This window comes from Oryzias melastigma, linkage group LG17, assembly GCF_002922805.2.
Source record: "Oryzias melastigma strain HK-1 linkage group LG17, ASM292280v2, whole genome shotgun sequence".
Taxonomy (NCBI): domain Eukaryota; kingdom Metazoa; phylum Chordata; class Actinopteri; order Beloniformes; family Adrianichthyidae; genus Oryzias; species Oryzias melastigma.
The window spans coordinates 15,585,615-15,605,615 of NC_050528.1; the positions used below are offsets into that span (position 1 = coordinate 15,585,615).

The 20,001-nt window shown below is 39.9% G+C and overlaps 2 protein-coding genes across 8 annotated transcripts in view; both read left to right on the top strand.

Annotated features, from left to right (window-relative positions):
- Positions 1-20,001, top strand: part of LOC112144307 (tripartite motif-containing protein 16-like) — a gene marked incomplete in the record, with an annotated part of 1,074,856 nt that overhangs the window by 969,103 nt on the left and 85,752 nt on the right.
- LOC112144243 (disco-interacting protein 2 homolog C) overlaps positions 1-20,001 on the top strand; it is a 279,772-nt gene that overhangs the window by 230,769 nt on the left and 29,002 nt on the right. For all 7 annotated transcript variants that reach the window (XM_036216276.1, XM_024268647.2, XM_024268648.2 and 4 more), the window contains 6 exons: positions 7,572-7,682; positions 10,755-10,878; positions 14,934-15,043; positions 15,926-16,028; positions 16,111-16,175; positions 19,118-19,211. In XM_036216276.1, the coding sequence (XP_036072169.1) occupies positions 7,572-7,682; positions 10,755-10,878; positions 14,934-15,043; positions 15,926-16,028; positions 16,111-16,175; positions 19,118-19,211 (607 nt within the window). The remainder of the gene's footprint in view (positions 1-7,571; positions 7,683-10,754; positions 10,879-14,933; positions 15,044-15,925; positions 16,029-16,110; positions 16,176-19,117; positions 19,212-20,001) is intronic.

The following is a 20,001-nucleotide window of genomic DNA, read 5'->3' on the forward strand; positions in this document are numbered from 1 at the left end:
GCGGAGTGTTTTTACACTGTTTAATGTAGGTCAATGGAGCCCAACTGCAATAAATAATAGTTTGGGAAATTCACATAAAAGCCACCTTTTTTAAGTCATCATTAACAAACCAACTCAAGCCCATAAAGTAAATATTTTGTCATTGTCATGCTGGGTGTTAAAGTTTAAAAACATTCATCTTGGTGTGTTACATCGAACACAACATCATGCTCTCATCCACACACATCACACCAAACTACACACACACCACTGCACCATCAATAGTACACACACACACAGACACAACATCAACCACTACCCTCCTTCTCTCCTTTCCTTTCTATTTAGAAAAGAAAAGAACAAAAAAGAAAAAAAGAAATTTAAACATCTTTTGTACCCACAGCCATTGGGTTTTCAACTACGTAGTTGAAACACCTGGTCCAGGTAACTGCTTTTACGGGTGGACAATGGGCAGAGCTGTGCAGGGCACACAGGTGGCCCTCACAAAATACCAAGGTCCTAGACCACATGGGGAACCCGTAAAGCAGAGTGTTCATGAATACTGTGGGCGACAGGTTCTAGAGCAGGGGTCACCAACACGTCGCACCTCATAAGTCGACCGCAGGTCTCTTCTAAAAATAGCACAACTCACTTGTGAGCTGCTCGAAAATGTAATTTTATTGTGATGCAATTTTGTTTACATCACGCCTGCCTTTATAAAGAATTAAAAATTAAAACATCTTAAAACAGATGTTCATTATTTCTGAAGCCAAAAACGGCCTATCCCACTTTTCTTTTTTTAAATCGTTTTCTCCTTAACGAGATAATCAATAGTTGCATTTCCATTAACTCTGAAATTTCGCAAATTGGAATTTGGATAATAAATTCTCATAATGGAAACGCCACAATTTTGAAAAAACTGGCATTTTTCGAAAAAAGTTTTTGCGCTTAGAGGAGGAAATAGACATTTTTCGCAAAACTGTAATGGAAAGACTTAACTCTAAATAAAAAAAACAAAGACTCTAAATAAATGCGCTCCTCGGTATGAAGTGTCTGATCTGAGCGCTGCACAGCCGGGGCACCAAGAGGTCCCGCAGCGTCACAGCTCTTTAGAAATTGCGTGTCATACAGAATCGCGCAGCTCCTCCTCCTCCTTTCCTCATCGCTTCACCTACAGACGCACTTTTGCAGCTTGGAGCCTGAAGTCTTATGAGCGCGAGCGCCGTGACAGAAACTTGAATTTATTTTGTCGTGTTTTCAAGCAGAAAAAAGGTCCAGATGCTTATTTGTTAGAATGCTTTTTCTTTTAACCAGTGAACAGACTTCTCTCTTTTCTGAGTCGAGCTGCGCTGCACGCGCGCCCCAGACAGAGCTGTGACGTCACCCACAGGCTCCCTTAGTGAATAAAAAAAAAAAAACTTGTTCTCGTTCATTTTTAATGACTTATCGCGTTAGTTGGTTTGTGCATTATCGCAAAATTATAATTCATTTCGAAACTGTTTTTTTTTTTTAATTCCTAGAATTTCCATAAAGTTTTGCCCAAATGTGTAACGGAAACGCAGCTAATAACAAAGAATGAGGCGTCCCCTTCTCCCTTTCCCACATGGAGACACAGAGAATATTTGATTATTAGTTATCTTTAATGGAAACACAGATTACAAAAAAACTAATAAAAAAAATTTGCATTTTTCGAAAAATAGTTTTTGCGCGTAGAGGAGCTGGTTTTGGGGGCGTATTAAAACAGATATGGATATTTTTCGCAGAACTATAATGGAAATTGACTTTTTTCTAATTAAATGCTTCTGAAGTGTCTGTCTGAGTACAGCACAGCGGGCGCCACGAGAGAACAGCGTCACAGCTGATCGTGCATCTCCTCTGTAAAATCAATAACCAAGATTTCCTCATCGCTTCATCTGTAGCCGACCTTCTGCAGCTGGCAGCCTGAATACTTGTTCTGGACATTCTTTTACATACCACTGAACAAGCTTCTGACTTGCATCTGAGACTGTCAGTGGACACGCTGCCCGAGCCAGCGCGGCATGCGCATCACACTGCTGTGACGTCACTCAAATGGTCATTTTTAGTAAATCAAAAAAAAAAAAAAAAACACACACACACATCGGCGTGTTTGTAATGACTTATCGCGTGAGTTGGTTTGTGTTTTATCGAATTATTATGAAACCGTATCATTGCGACACTGTTTTTTAGAAATTCCTAGAATTTGGTTAAAGTTTCATGTATAATGGAAACAGAACCCAGGGCTGCTGAGTGTTTCTGCATGGTGCGTTCACTGAGCCCCGGGTATTGGCAGTAAAATGAAGCAGTTTATCAGAGAAAACATAGAACACCGGCACTGATCCGGATATAATCGATTGATAAAATAGTGCCGACATTTTCTCTGAAAAACTGATTTGTTTTGCTGCGGATTGTTTTAAAATGACAAAGTTTGTTGCGGACTGAGTTGGGCCGACTGGCTATTCGCTTATGTCCAGAGCTCAGTGAACGCACCGTGCGCAGATTCTTGTCTGCTGTGGGATCTGTCAATCAACCTGTTCGGAGGTTTAAGGAAAATAAAGGGACGGGTGCATTAGACTGAATTAAAGCGTTTGAGGAGCGTAGATCCACTGATAATAGCTATAATTAATTAATTAATAATAATTATTTAATAATTGATTAATAAGTTATAATTTTGTTAAAAACATTTCATTTGGTCATTACCTCAAAATGTGACAAGATCTGTTGAGATTAATAAAGTTCTGAATATTGATATCTGTTTCCTAGCTTGTTGTCATTATTGATAATTATGCTAAGAAATCAGTGTCTTCACATAGAGAAGTATCATTATTATTATTAATAATGAATAACTAAAGGCAAACTAAGTAAATTTATTATTTCAAACTGGTAGCCCATCATATGACTAGGTACCCATGCAGTAGCCCGCAGTTTCAAAAAGGTTGGTGACCCCTGTTCTAGAGCATTTATACAACAGGTAAGATTAAAGTAAGAATGAAGTTCCTTACGTGCAGCCTGATTGTTAAAAATTAGGAAATCAGACAGAGTGTAGTTTGTGTGGGTGCACAGACACTGCATGACATCACTCGTACATCATAAGTGCAGCCTTACAAATCATTAGCAATACATTTACCACTCATACAACAGTCGTACGTTCCATTTTCGTAATCTACTTTGAGGTAGCCATACAAACCTCAAGGGAACTCCAAGAAACACCTGCACTCCCTTTAAGATGCTGCCACTCCACTCTACAAACATCCACAGGTCCAGACAACCCGAAAACCCACAGCTCCTGTGTGAGCCAACCCCCTTTTCAATTCCAAGACTTCCCCTGTAAAACCATTTGTATCCTGTTTGCTACACACATTAATGGGACTCTTATCTCATTAGCATGATCCAAACTTTTCTTAAAAAGCTCATTGTCTATAACTTGGTCCATGTTTCTGCTCTGTAGTTTATCATCATTCCACTAGAGCTCATGTGTCAGAGGTCATATATTATTTCTGTGGTCAAAGTCAAGGCCCGGGGGCCGGATCCAGCCCTCCAGATCATTTTATTTTATTGTTATTAATGACCCGATGTTATCTTGTGCTCATTTCTAACTTGTATAATTTTGACAAAATATGTTTTATAGAGAGTAAAATATTGAAAGTTATTTAAGGTTTGAGTTGATTTATTCTGGAATAATATTCCTGTGTTTTTATTCACATTTATGTTAAATTTTTAAACGTTTTAAAGTTTTAAAAATGTATTTTTTAGAGTGTTCAATAAATGTTTATCCTGTTTGGCCCGCAACCCAAAGTGTGTTCTGAATTTTGGCCCCTTGTGCGGTTGAGTTTGACACCCCTGCACCCGGGGTAGTGGAAGGACTTTTCATGCTCATTTCAAAATGGCGGCTTCCGTGATATCTCAAAAACATTTTAGGCGGGAAAACGTTTTAAAACTTTATGATGAAAATTAATTGATCTATTACTATGATCATTTTTAAATAGCTACTCCCTTTGCTGATGGAATACTAATTACGTTTATAATTTATTCTTTTTAAAACAGTTACACCATGTTAAAAATGTGTGGATCAAATTTGAGACAATGGCTAAATGAGGTGCCTTTTTCATAAACACTCATGTTGATAAGTTAAACTATTAACAAAATCCTACCAAATCACCCAACGTGTCATAATCAATACTATCTTCTTCTTCTTTCACTTTCAGCTTATCCCTTACGGGGTCACCACAGTGTAACAACACCCACTATTTCGCATCAGTGATTCGTCAGAGTTTTTACATCGGATGCCCTTCCTGACACAACCCTGCACTTGAGGGGCACAGGGACCCAGTTAGGCAGCAGCATCAAGGGTCTTGTCTAAGGACCCAATCTGGGTGGGGATCAGTGGACATCCTGGGGAATCGAACCCAGGGCTCCTGCGTGTCAGCCCTTCACCTAGCCCACTGAGCCACCCAGCCACTCTCATAATCAATACTATTAACATCTCATTAAAAAAATGATGTCGGAATTGACATGTTTTTCTGTGGATTTGATCAAAGGGTTCAGAAAACACTTCAATTCCAGTTATTGTCAATCAGTTATTTGATGTAGTGGGCTTTACAGGGTTAATCAGCAGCAAGAAATGGCTAGCAAACATGTCCTTACCTGGCCATATAAACGTTTCTCTTTTCTTGAAATGATCCCATACATTGTCCATCATTCTACCCCGGTCACACACCTCCACATATGACCAGATGATCAGACTACAGTGAGGAAAACCGTTCCATAAACGCTGCTCATTTCTTCTTCCATTTGTGTTTCGGTTCCTTTTCTTTCAACCTTATTTCAAACTCGACTTCCTGTCGGTCTGCACACACAGTCACAGCTTGACTGAAAGCCAGAGGCTGATGCCAGCAGGGTGGATGTTTTATTTATGACTTCCTTTATCCACTCGCCAAGGAAAAATTACAGACTTGTGTTTTTCTGGAGCTGCAATGGGCTAAACATCAAAATCATGACGGCGTCTCTTGTTTCATGCAGGAATGGGGTTTTTTAGAGATTGTTCTGAGAGCCGGTGAGATTTAATAACCCGGAGAAGAAACCAAAGACATTAAGAAAACATGGAAGACTTATTTTGTGTTTAGTTTTTCTTCCTCTCGCAAATGTGGGAACAGGATTTGAACAATTTCAGGAAAACAGGCTGGCAGGAACGTTTATAAGAGCTGTTTATTTTTGCTTTTTATTTGTTAGTTTTGTTCAGTTTCAGAGGTGCAAGAAAGAAAAACATTAAACCCTTAAATGTTGTTTTACATCCACAACTCTGATTGTGATTCCCCCACCTGCCACCTGTTTACCTCTGTGATGTTTTAGTTTTCTTGAATTGTTTCTGCATTTTATTGATAATCAATATTTCATTCAGCACATGAATAATGATATAAACGCAAAACCAAAGAATCAGAACTTTGTCATTTTTCTGAGACATAGAGGTGCTCTTCCCAGACCAAGTCTGAAACATTAAATTCAAAATCCCTTGGGAAACAGTCGTTCACTTCAATGACCTTCCAAAAAATACTAGAGATGTTAACTTCTGGATTTACAGTGTTAGTGCCTGAAATTCTGCCAGACCTCAAATCCTGTTCCAACCTATAATAAATGTTCATGTTTGATTAAACTTTGACAAAGAATTTGATCGTTTACAGTGTAAACTACAAGAAATTACATGTTTCTTTTCACAAAATGAGCTATTCCCAAAATTATTTTTTTAATATTCATCGGACCAAACTATGTTGAAAGTTTTCATGAACCAGATGATGGAAAATATGCATCATTCATTATCTTTGTGACCCTTAAGGATACGTTTCAATCATAAACTGAAGCTTCATGAAGTTGCAACAATATTTGTGATCAAACAGAACGTTTGGTGCTCATTAAACTCTCAGGAAACCAGAAATACATTTGTATTCAAGTCTTTAAACATTGTTCACTAGCAAACATATTTATTAATGTATTTATTTTTGTATTTTCCACCAACAGGCTTAAAACTATTTATAAGCAAATTCACATACAAGAATAGATCATGAAACCCATTAAATCAGGTGTCCCCAACCCACGGGCCACAAACCAGAACCGGTCCACTACCAGGACACAAAGCGCACCAGTAGTCTAAGCCTAACTCGGTACAAGTTCGCATCTCAGCCCGGTTTGCATCCAGTATTGCACCTGGTACCGGCTCAGATCTGGTACCGTGACAGACACGGTACCAGTACCGTGTCTGGTGCTGGGTTAGAGTAATGGTACTGGTTTAGGGTACCGGTTCCAGGTTAGGGTACCAGTACCGTCCATGTTCTTAGGACCAGTCTGCGTGTGGTACTGCGTCCGGTACCAGGTCTGGTACTGCATACCGAAGGTTGTGGACCCTTGATTTTATGAACAGCCAGCAGGTCAAAAACAACGAGTTCTGGACACCCAAAATGTAAATTTTTGATGTGGAGGGATCTTTAACCAAACGTCAATACGTGATGAGCTGGAGGTGAGAGAGTGTGACCATTACATGTTGATACATGTGGACAGAGTCTACTCCAGCCAGAGTCCTTGGCCCACTAGAGGCTTTACTTTCACTGTGTAGAGTCCAGCTGGTATGTCAGAGATCATCTGTCCACTTGTGGCACATTTTTATGATAAACACTTACAGTACTTTTTGTAAAAATCTAATGGACTTGAGCTGTTTCTGGAGATATCAATAAAAGCATTCCAGTTGGCTCTGCTGAAAGTAACGTTTCCTGTGACCTCCTGCCGTTAACTCTTTCCGTCAGTCGAGGTCAGCAGAGCTGGTTTCCTGGATGTCAACTTCTTCTTCTGCTTCTACAGAGTCAGATTACAGGAAATGCTTAAACCGTTCTTCATTAAAAGGTTGATGAACCTTGAAGCCATCTGGCTGTAGAATATCTTTCCTTGAGCATTCAACCAAAAACGGTCCATCACTCAAACTGTAGTCTTACCGTCCAGCACTAATAAGCTGATGCAGAACTTTAGCTCTGCACAGATGAAACATGATCGCCTCCATTCTATCCTCATGTCAATATTAGAGCTGCTAAAGCATCATTACACAGCACTCATTCATTCAGCTCCACTCAGCTCTTAGTGCCGTCCTCATTACACTCCCTCGCTGATGCTCCACTGATGGTCTGTAAATCTGATCAGAACAATGACCCTGTGTGAGTCTGGAGCTGCTGTGACGGAGACTGATGCTTTCATGTCAGCCCTCGATACACTTCCTCATGTCCTACATTTGCTTATGTGTGCGTGGAAGAAGAAAAGCTGCATAAATCATTTAAGTTTACTCAAAGTCACACTTTGATTTTAATGCATATTTCTTAAAAAGGAATAACCACAGCTTGCAAGATATTAATGCAGAGGACAAAAACTGAAAGTGAAGAAAGATAACAGATGCAGAGATTCCATTCAGCTTTTTTATATTTTTGATAAGACCCACTTAAGCCCACAGACACAGTCTTTCCACGTTCTTTTTCCTCTGAAGAAAAGTGAAATCCTTCTATGAGGTTCAGGATTAAAGCATATTTTAATTTCCTCTTTAGGTGGCGCTGGTCTTCCCAAACAACGACCCTGGTGCTTTCATGACGGCTTTTTATGGCTGCCTGCTGGCGGAGGTCGTCCCTGTGCCAATAGAAGTGCCGCTCAGCAGGAAGGTGAGTGTTCATCAGACCCAACCAGGCTTTCAAAGGAGTTTTTAAAACATTTCTATGTTCATCATCAATAAAAATTATTGCAAGTGTAAATCTGTCCACTAAACCTCAATCTTAAATGTAAAGTGTTGAATCTAAAATATCTTCTTGGTATAAATCATTAAAATTAAAATCATGTAAATGAAATGTAGCCCTCCTATCTATATAAAAAAAAACATTAAAAAAGGAATTCTTACATAGCTAATAATTGAAATCAGTAAAAAAAAAATGTATTCGATAGGAAAATTGACAATGGTTTGATTTGGTTCCATTTTGATGAATTCTTGTTTTTTATTTACACCCAGATGTAATCTCTTTGGGCTGAGGTCTGAAGGGTGTTTCTATCCCTAGTTTTCCATGTGCACCTTTGACTTGTTCCAGTTTCCTCCAGCTGTGCAGAAACATCAATGTAAGGCGGATTAGTGGATCTACATTGACCTGACATGTTGTTATGATCGTGCATTGCTGGCTCTGTACTCTTCTGCGATGGACAGAAAACCATCTAAAGGTGGCCCCTGCCTCTCGATCAAACCCTGTGATGGAGAGACTGAGACTGAACTGGAGGAATGTCATGCAGCAAAAACAGCTGCACTGTGTAATATTACTGAAAAGAATGACATCCACCCATCCATAGAATATGACGTGATGAAGCTAATACAAAGTCATTTATCTTATTTAAGCATTTTGATTGTTGAACGTCTTCATCTTTGTTCCTAAAAGATCTGCAGGATTTATTTTATTGTCCTGAGATAATCGGTTCAGTTTTTCCTGATTATTTAGTTTCCTCAGAAACTGAGAGTTGACAGGAGGGCATTAGAGCGCTGTTCTGAGGAAAGCTCTGCCTCTGGGGGCGTTTTTGAAGCTAAAATATGAGTCATCAGAAGTCACATTGTGGTACGACTCAGAGGGCACAGAGTTTTGCTGCCATGTAATCAGAACCGAGCGACTCTGGAGACATCTCTGCCCCTGCTGCTGCTGTGAGGATGACTGAGTCATGGTTTGGAAAGCCTGTAAATCTGCACTGTCATGTCCTCTGGGAGATTTCACTGAGACAGACGTGAGTCGCCTCCAACTCGCAGCTTTGTAAATAATTCATTCTGTACATTTAGCAAGTCACAAACTAAGATGTTTTACACGTGTAAAACTACAAATGTAGGTCAACAGAAAGTTTAATGAGCTATCTGCCTTTAAACCATTAAAATTCACACAGTTACCTGTTTAACCAATGTGAGCTTTGTATGTTAAAATAATCAAAGTTTAGTGCATTCTTGTCCCTTCTAATTTAAATACAGTATCTTCTCTGCTATTCTCGTTAGCCTCTAGGTATCCTCAGACTTGGCAAGTTTTATAAAAACTTCCAGAAAGTCTCACTTCACCATGTTTATATTCTTGCTTTAGTACACAGCAGTACACAGTGGTACACAGTGGTACACAGCGGTACACTGTGGTACACAGCGGTACACAGGGGTACACAGCGGTACACAGCATACAGGCATGAAGCCCAATGAGGCAAATTGAATTTGTGATATTGGGCTATATAAATAAAATTAAATTGAATTGAATTGAATTGAACAGTACACAGCGGTACACAGCAGTACACAGCGGTACACAACGGTACACAGCAGTACACAACGGTACACAGCAGTACACAGCGGTACACAGGGGTACACAGCAGTACACAGTAGTACACAGCGGTACACAGCGGTACACAGAGGTACACAGTGGTACACAGGGGTACACAGCAGTACACAGTGGTACACAGCGGTACACAGCGGTACACAGCAGTACACAGTGGTACACAGCGGTGCACAGAGGTACACAGCAGTACACAGTAGTACACAGCGGTACACTATGGTACACAACAGTACACAGCGGTACACAGCAGTACACAGCGGTACACAGCAGTACACAGTGGTACACAGCGGTACACAGGGGTACACAGCAGTACACAGTAGTACACAGCAGTACACAGCAGTACACAGTGGTACACAGCGGTACACAGTGGTACACAGCAGTACACAGTAGTACACAGCGATACACTTTGTACACAACAGTACACAGCGGTACACTGTAGTACACAGCAGTACACGGACTGGACATTTTTAATTTTAGCTATAAAGTTGTAATAGATTGTCTGAATCTTTATATCACAGTGAACTTTCCAAAGCATCTGTTTCTAAAATCTATTAGATATTAATGTTGGATTTTTTTTTTCAGTATTTGGGATTAAAGGTTGGTGTCATGCCAAGTTAGCTTAGGTCTAGTCATTTAGCTTAATAAATATCTTTCATCCTTCATCTTAAGAACCCACTGTATCCCTTTTGGGGATACCGCCACGGTATCCGCTTAATTCCGCACGTCACAAAAAAGCTCTTTTTTTTCATCTGCTCCTGATTCACAACAATTTTAATTAAAAAACATGTTCTTTGAGTGTGGGAGGCAGCCTCAGTGCCCAGAGGAAACCCACAGGGGGCTGGGATTTGAACCAAAAGCAGTGGGTGCAGTTTACATAAGATGCCATCAAACATGTTAGTCTGCATTCACTCCAATGTAAACAGAAGTTAACATTTTAGTTCCAGTTTCAAGTTTGGTTCCAAACTTTTGTTTTAATTAGCTCTAGTCAGATTTATTATCTATGACAAAAACAGTTTGGTAGTTGGTCTTTGGACTGACAGGTAACGTCTTATCCTCAGCTGCAGAACAACTTAATGGGGTTTTTTTTAACTACTATTAGGCTCATTTTCCCCACATATTTTCCGATTTCCAGTAAAAAACTGACTTTTAAATTTTTTAAACCAGCAGGTCACTTGCCAGTTCTTGGATGTTTTACTAATATGGAGGAAGGTTTTGTTCTTTTAAGATCTCCCCTGCAGAAACAGTCACTCTTATCTCTGCTGTGAAATATCCGTTTAATAAATCTGTCCTACTTATTAAGGTGTTTTTATGCTAAATTCTTCCAGCTGCGAGAAAGAGATGGGCCAAACAGAACCCTCAGGATCTGTGTTCATTGATCAGAACCCTGGTGTTTGTCTGCAGGACGCCGGCAGCCAGCAGATCGGCTTTCTGCTGGGGAGCTGTGGAGTCACCGTGGCCCTGACCAGTGACGCCTGCCTCAAAGGCCTGCCGAAGAGCCCCACCGGGGAGGTCCAGCAGTTCAAAGGTCAGCCTGTGTGCACCCTGGTGCTGTCAAATGTCCTGATGGTTGTTATGCTGCTGCAGTGGTCATTGCTGCATCTCGTGTCTGGTGTAAAAGAACAAAAACGTTTCATCAGCTGCAGCATTTACTGTACATGAGGTCTGGTCATGACATGGATGTCAGAAAACATTCGTAGAATGACAAGTCAAAGCAAAGCACTCCAGGTTAAGTTCAAGTTCAAGTTCAAGTTCAAGTTCAAACAACTTTATTTATCCCCGAGGGGCAATTCTGTTTTTTAATGCAGAGAGTGCCTTCAATCAACATACAAGTTACACATGACACAGGAGTATAAAGAGAAATAAAAATAATAATAACAATAAGGGGAGAAAAACTGTACAATCCTTTGATTCCTTAATACAGGAGAGGTCTGACATTGGATAAAAGAGACAATATATACAAGAAGATGGTATAAAAATATTGCACATAAATAGAATTGTGAATATATATGCATGTATATATATATATATATATCTATATATATATATATATATATATACACGAGATGACATAAAGTGACGTAGTGTGTTTGTGATAATTTAGTTTAATTGCATTGATTAGCTGGATTGTAAGTCAGCGTTAAGTAGCTGGACTCCTCTTGGTATGAAGGTGCTCTTCCTCCTCTGTGTTTTACATCCAGGAATCCGAAGCCTGCGATGTGAGGGGACCCATTCCAACTCTTGATGCATGACATGGGAGGGGTCTTGAAGGATTTCGTTGGCTTTCTTTGTTGTCTGTTGATCACACAGGGTAACAAGAGGTCTGATTGGCTGCTCAATGATTTTTGAGCAGACTTTAACAACATGTGTGAGACGGTTTTTGTTCTGTACTGATAGCGAGTGGAACCAGCAGATGAATGAGAAGGTAATTACATTTTCAATAAAGGCGTAGTAAAATCTGGTCAGGATGTCACTGCTTGTTCCAAATGATTTTAATTTCCTCAGGAGGTATTGTCTCTGACTGCACTTTGCTAAGATAGCCTCCGTGTTGGAGGAGAACCTCAGCAGGTCATCAAAGATGGTTCCCAGGTATTTGTACTCGCTGACAAGTTCTACAGGCTCTCTATGAAGGATGGTGGGGGCTGACTCAGCCAATTGTTTCTGTCTGGGGGAGAAGGTCACTATCATCTCTTTTGTTTTGTTGATGTTGAGCTCCAGGTGAGAGTTTTCGCACCACTCCATGAAGTCCTGTATGGCTGAGCTGTGGTGCTGTGATTGGTCAGAAGACAGTGACAGGAGGACAGTGTCATCAGCAAACTTAACAATGTGACAGTTCTGATGGGTTGACCTGCAGTCGTCTGTGTAAAGAATGAAGAGCAGAGGAGAGAGAGATGCTTGTGTTACAGGGCAGACGTATGATCCATTTGATTGGCTCTAATTGAGATTATGGGAAGTTGCAGACCACCGAGGCTGCTACAGTTAAACATCATGAAATATTAATTCATGGCACAAATAAAAAGAACTCAGACATAAGTGAGTCATAAAGACTTCTGATAATGGTGTAGAATTGATGTTGCAGTCAAACCTGACGCTTTAATAAGGATCCATCAGAGCAGAATTGGTGTTTTTTTCACCAACGAAAACCACCATGACTTTAGGGATGCTGGAATGTGTTCACGTCTTTCCAGAGGGGTGAAAACAGAAACTGAGGGAATCAGACTTAGAAGACAGAGAGCAGGACAGAGGGAGTCAGTGAGGCAAATCGATGGAAAAACAACCGACAATTCACATGAGCATGATGGATGAAGAACAGAGAGAACGAGAGGGTCTCCAGTGGAAGAGGCTGTTTGCTCTTCAGTAATGGATGTATAAATAGCAGCGTGATGCAGCCGGATTTGGGGCTGCTGGCTCAGCGTGGGGTTTGGGAGCTGTGTGCGCGGCTCATTCAAGTGAAGTGCTCCTCATATCGATCAGCAGGATTTAGGCTCATCTCATTGACGAGGTTGATTGCTTCGTTGCAACATTTCTTCAGACATCAGCAGCCTTCACATCACCAGTCTTCAGACCCTCCGTGATCCCTACATGCTTTTACATAACCAAGAACACCAGATATCACTGCAGAAGAGAAGAGGCTGATTCTTTCATCTAAAGTCGTATGCAAGGTTCACAGCGGGGATGTGTCGCGCATTCAAGAACGCAGGAACTTGAATGCATGTTTAGCATCTGGTGTTTACACTGGAATGCCTCTAGCCGATACTACCGCATGTACCTACAGTTAAGAGGCTTGTCCAAATGTCGCAGCAGTGCAAATCTCGCTCCAGACGTTTTCTTTCACATCTCTATTCTGATACACAAAAGACTTGGTGTCATAGAATTCCAGTCAGACACAAACCACAATTAATCATTTCTCCTTCATGACCAATTTTTAAATGGTTGATACTTCCATGAATTAAAAGAAATGCCACCACCAAATTTGAGTCCCTGTTTGGTCAAACTCATTTATCTCTGGCGTTCAGTGGCAGCACATTTTGTACATAGACTTAAAAATGAACGTATCGATGCAGAAACGCAAGAGATTTGAACGCAGAAGTCCAAATCGCACATTTACAGAGACTTTCGATGAAAGTAGCTGCTGGAACCTGCGTTCGGGGCCGGGACTCCATCTGATGGAGGGGATGCCACTCATTTCATGTAAAAATAAAAAAGTAATCATTTAAGAAAATAATGAAATAACTCTTAAGTTTGACAGAATGTTTAACCTTGCCTGGTGCGGCACCCCTCCTTATGTTCCACTCCTGCTGTCTAAGCCAGGTGTGTGTGTTTGTGGGGGGGGGGTGTCTTTTCACTTAGGCCGGCTCTGCTCTTGTGACGAGGCTGCTGTAAACATTCTAGCACTAGTCGCATCAACCCGTTCGGGTGCTGCAGGTTTGGGGATTGTCCAGGCCGATGGAGGGTCATAAACAGAAGTGACCTCATCTTAAGGGGAGTGTTGGAATTTCTTGTACTTTCCTTGAGGTTCATACAGCCACCTGAAGAGACGTCATAAATGTGGAGCGTACCACCGTTGTGTGTCTGAAGTGTATTATGAATTAGCTTTAAGTTACACAAACTTGTGACATACAGGTGATACTGTAGCATGGTTCCATTACTTCACTCTCCTTACTCAGTGTGCTCTAATGCTGCATGCGTGGGGTATGCAGGTTACGCCCACACACTGCTCTGATTGGCTAATTTCCTCATTTCCACACACTTCCGCACACTTTTTATTTGACAAATGCTTTAAATGAAGCTTCACCCTTACTTACCCAATGTTGTCTAATAAATCTTCCCTAAAAACTGTTGCATGCCCGTTGAAAAAAATGTTTAGAATTTTTTTGTGGGTTATTTAGAAATAATCCCACACATAATCAGACATGAAAATAATTCCTTCTTGATATAATCACAATCTATGCATACACAAACAGGAAAGGTGTCTGCTGTACATAAGTGACAATTTTTCAAAATGGTTTTGCTAGGAAGACGGTTTTCCAGTTACTTGCCTCCTCAGAGACTCCAGTTTTGTCTTTTCTTCAGTGCTGTACTTTCACGTCGAACCTCCCTCTCCCTCTTCTCTGACTGGCCTGAGCCTTTAAATAAACAGCAGCAGGAGTTCAGATAGCTGCACTTCTGTGTGGGTCTGTTGGACCCTCATTGTTTCATTAAAACTGTCTAAGGCTGCAAGACAAAAGAGGAAGTGACCCTAGTCTAGGGGAGGAAAATAAAGGTCGTGAACCCTTCACCTTTCTTAATTCATTTGTACTTTCAAAGTAAAAGCTTCTTTTCAAACAAGAAATAAAAAACAAAATTTAAATCAAATAGTATCTCGGTTTTATCTGTTCCTGACTAAATGGAAAAATACCTATAAACGTCTATTTTTAAAAAAAGATTTTTTATTTATTTACATAGTTTGTTTATCTACTCAATAAAATGATGGTGTGAACCTATGTTCTAGATCACCAAGGACCAGGACTGAGTGGAAAGTTTCCTGGGAATCTCTCTGTTTCTGATCCTTTTGTTGGTGTTTGTTGTGTTGTTGTGCGTCAGGCTGGCCAAAGGTGCTGTGGTTTGTCACTGAGTCCAAACACCTCTCCAAACCGCCCAGAGACTGGTTCCCGTACATCAAGGATGCCACTCAGGACACGGCCTACATCGAGGTAACGCACGCCGAGACGCTGGATCTAATCCGCTGCAGGACAGCAGAGCATTTCCGGCTCTGTGCCTTCAGGCATGAAATCAATGCTGCTGTTTCGGAGTCGACTCACGGCGCGGCTCAGAGGATGTTTGACCGCTCTTCAGCCGGCTGCTGGTCAATGCTATCATCCAGGGGGATCGATTTGATTTCCGCTAACAAGGGGATAAGCACAATTGCAGCAAAGTAAAGAGCCTCCATGATTGCATTTTGGATTAACAAGGAGGAAATACAAAAGAAATAATCAAGGAGTGAGAGAGGAAATCACCACCAACCTTCATTCTGTGGAAATAAATGAAAATGTTTATTTATATTAGAAGATGGGTCACAGTGCAATAAAAAGTCTGATCACTCTTTCCACACATGACATCTTATTTTTAGATAAAGTGAGGTGCAGACAGATACTATTTTAACTCCTAATGTTGCTATGACAACATCTAACAACAACTGTCAGAGCTCTCTGACAGGTAAATGTTTGTATAGCAAGATGTGCTTTCACCTAAAACTGTGAAACAAAAACATTTCTGATTGTTTTTATTGTTTAGTATAACAGCTTATGGTAATATATTTTTGGTTTAAGAAATTGAAAACGTGAAACTTTTAGGTATACGTGTCTAATATTGACTAAACATCCCAATATCCCGGCTTCATTTTTACTGAAACAGCCTTATTATTGATGTATATTTATTTACATTATCCTGTAGCTTTTTAGGGACCCAACAATTGCAGAATTTTCTCCTTCATATTTTATTTTAAGTCCATAGCTGTAATTTTCCTATGAGAATGAATGGGATTTCTTTTTTAAATGAACAGCAACCAAAGACTGTCGGTGTTTTTTTCTGCGCAGTATAAAACGTGTAAAGACGGCGGCGTGCTTGGTGTGACGGTGACGAGGATTGCCATGCTCACGCACTGCCAGAGCCTCACACAGTCCTGCTCCTACTCAGAAGGTAAGTCCGTCCCCACGCTGGGTTCCAGACTGGAACATGTCATGAACATCACCCGCCTGCTGTTTGTCCTCTCTGTTTTCAGCTGAGATCATAGTGAATGTTCTAGATTTCAAGAAGGATGTGGGCTTGTGGCACGCCGTCCAGACGGTAAGAAAATAAAAACCCTACTGTTTACGCCTGGAAGACTCACAGAATTGTTCAATTCAACACATTTCTTTTCTTCTGAAAGAAATTTATAGCAATGTAGTCTAACATCCAGAAAAACAGACTAAAGCCCCAAAAGGAAGCAACAAGAACAAAGCTAGATATAAAGAAAGAAAATAAACATGATTGAGCATATAAAACTGCATTTACACACAACTTCTGCAAACGAACCAAGACAAAGGTGCAGTTTTATGGAAACCTGGAGCTTCCAGACACTATACGTTCTCTATTTGTTCTCCTAAACTTTGAACTTTTGAAGGAGCTGTAAAAGTCTTAGAGGAACAAATAATTTCCTGAGTTTGTCTCTGCAGGAACAAAACGCCTAAAAATTCAGATTTTCTGGTACTAAACTCTGGCGATGACCACCACTATTACCAAAGAAGGATTTGATAGAAGTTCAGTGTTTAACAATTGATTCTGTCCACTGATATTTTATTGACAATTAATAATAAACCATTTATTTTAAAACTACTATTAGTTACATTTTAAATAAAATCAATTCAAACGTTTATTTTTTATTTTAGGAAGTTTGAAAAAGAAAAAAAAGTTTTGTACTAAAAACAATTTTAGTAAACTGAATTCAAATCAAGAGTGTGTATTGGCCAGAGACTGGTGATGCAATACGTTCTGAGATGTGTCTCACTATAGGATACGTATCGCGACAACACTATACCAGGAGAATTTCTCACTAATTTGTTTAAGCTGAGGCTCCGTATATGACCCGCTGCGCAGCTGCATTACTTCACTTGTTTTTACTGCATTACTTGGCACCACAATCTGCATTTTTATACGACAGCAACATTTAGAAACATTTGTACCTTAGTAATCTCTAAATGTTTTAAGATATTCATATTAATCTGATACAGTTCACATACTAGAAAATGTATTTGTGAAATTATAATGCGATTGTTAATAGCATACAGTGTTTCATGGATTCTCAAACGGAGATGCTCCAACAATTGTTCAGCCTCTCCTGGAGGGCGTTTCAGTTTGACCACTAGGTGGTGATCACAGAGCCCCGCGTCTAAAGTCTTTATTGAAGACAGGACACAACTGGAAGGTATACAGTATTCTGCATCTAAAATGAAAGTTTTTGCTGATCATCACCAGCTCTGTGGAGCTAGCGGTCCAGGTATGGGCCCGACGCTCCAGCGCCATCGATTTTCAGTGCTGGTGTTAGACTGGGGGCGGAGCTGTCAGAGCAGACTCTTCCTGAAAGGGGCGGTCTCACTCTGTGACATCAGATCGTGATGATCTGCTTGTTTCATGGGTATGGGAGGGGGTGCTGTTGAGAGAGCAGGTTTTTAGAGGATTACTCTTAAATGCGTGAATGCATCAAAATACCACTTTGGGGTTCTTTATAGTGAGGAATGAACAGTGTAATACAATTAAAAGCTCAAAAAGTTGGTTTTTCATGGTATGGTCCTGTAGAGTTTCTGGTCATGGAGTCTCCTTTCCAAGCTGGATCTCAGTACGTCAGCGTGTGAGAGGAGCTGTAGTCTTGACAAGGATGAGGCATATTCAGAAATGGCCAGAATTCTGCTTTAATATTTTCTTTTTTTTTTCTTTCAAGAAAAACAGAGGACTTACAGAGGACATGACCCTCAACCAGCAAAACCTCATCAAACAAGAAAACACCCTCTTAAATAGTGGAAGACTAAACCAGACCCAAATGAAGTCATAAAAAACCTCCCACCTAAACTTACATTCCCAGAAGAGTTAAAAGGACACAAGTTACTCTTGCACTTTAAATTTAACACATTTTAACTTAACTACACATAACAAAATAACAGAACAGAAATTAGACAAATGGAACAAATATCCATCCCCCCCTGGAGTCCACTTGGTTCAGCTCAGAGATCAGCACAGCAGTCATTCTCAGCTGGGTCTCCTGGATGCAGCCATGCGTGCACTCACAGCCACACCTACAGGAAGTGAGCTCAAAGAAGAAAAGGATTTGTAAACAAAACACTAAATAAATGACATGTGTAAAAGATGTACAAGAGCACCTGAACTTAAGTATGGTGAGGGGAGGCCTCTCCCTCACAGGCCCCTTTAAATCGATACAAGTATTGCCAAATGAAATATTGCAATATATCGCTGAAATGATTTTTCCATACACTCCTAATTCATATACAGTACTTTGCTCATTTTAAGGTGAAAACCAACACATATTGTATATTTAAAGACATGTTTCCACTTCTAGATTCTTTTGTTGCTCACATTTAAAAAGACATAGAGAGTAAAACCTTTAGGATGTTTTGCAAATGAAACTGTGGTGTTAAAAAATACACAAAAAACGCAAACAAGTTGTTTAGTTAAACTGAACACAATAAAGTGTCAGTTTTGTAACTTACAGGGTAATAATCCAGATGTTTCAAACTTTCAAAAAAAAGTATGGTTTTATCCTAAATTTGACCTTTAACCCTAAAAAATACCTTCATTCCCAACAAAAAATAACAATATTCTACACATTTCACATATATCTTGATATTACCTGTAAGAACATAAAACACTGGAAGTATTCCAGCAAGTTGAGCTTTCTTATAAAAGTTCTGACATAAGGAGACAACAGATACTTTCAGCAAAGGCAAAAACCAGGAGGTAAAACCTTTCATTGAGTTTAGCAGCTTCTGATGAAACAGTGATCTTAGTGCTTCCACTTTTCTCTCAAATTCAGAGTAAGACCTCCGTCTGATTTAAGTTGAAAAGTAGCAGGTGAACAGCTGTGGACGTCAAAGTAAACGTTTGTCATGTTCAAAACTGAAACTTTGGAGCCAGGTTTCTGTCTCTTTAAATCTTTTAAACGAGCTGCTCATGTTCATTTCACCTTTGTTCTGTACAAAAAAGAAAATCAAATTTGTGTTTTTCTCCTTGCTCCCCAGAGTGTGATGAACATGATGCATGTCATCAGTATTCCTTATGCTCTCATGAAGGTGAACCCGCTATCCTGGATCCAGAAAGTCTGCCAGTACAAAGGTAAAACTGTCTAAATGAAGGCAATTGTATTTATCTCACACTAAAAAAATATAGAAATAAATCTAGTTAATAAAGTGATCAATTATTAACGGGGGGATCATTTAGCTGCACCTGTCAAGCGCGGCATCGAGCTCGCTTATTACTCTGCAAAAGGATTCTACTCTATTCTACTATTATTATAGTTCACTCTGACCCAACAAAATGAAAATGAATTATTTTTATTAGGTTTTGGACTTATAAGAAAATTGTTTTAGACTCTTTTTTCTCTTTTGGATGATTTAAAAAAAACTGATGAAATCAGCAATATTTCCACAGGAAATAAGTTAACTATAAATAAGCAAAAATACCCAAACTGTGAAACTAAATCAACAAGTTTTGTTTTTTTGAATCCATAACCCTTTTTAAATACATGATTACAACATCATGTTTCTGCTTTGGGTTAGAAAACATCACACATTTGTAGGTGAAAGAATTCTATAAAGAATTAGAGTGAGTCATCAGCATATAATGAAAGCATAACTGTTTTGTAAAAACGATTGCAAGAAGAGAAAACAGAATCGGTCCTAGACCTGAACCTTGTGGAACACCTACGCTTACTGGTAGTTTTGTCCCATTAATTAACATGGACAAACTGAACTGTTTTATTCATAGGTACAATCAGCCATTAGACCCCACCCCTCTGTCAAATGAGCTGTCACTAAAATCAGATTGGCTTGACGGAATTCTGTCAGTTACAATAAATATGAATTGTAGGGGGGTAGGACACCTGAGCTGGGGGAACTTGGGCCCA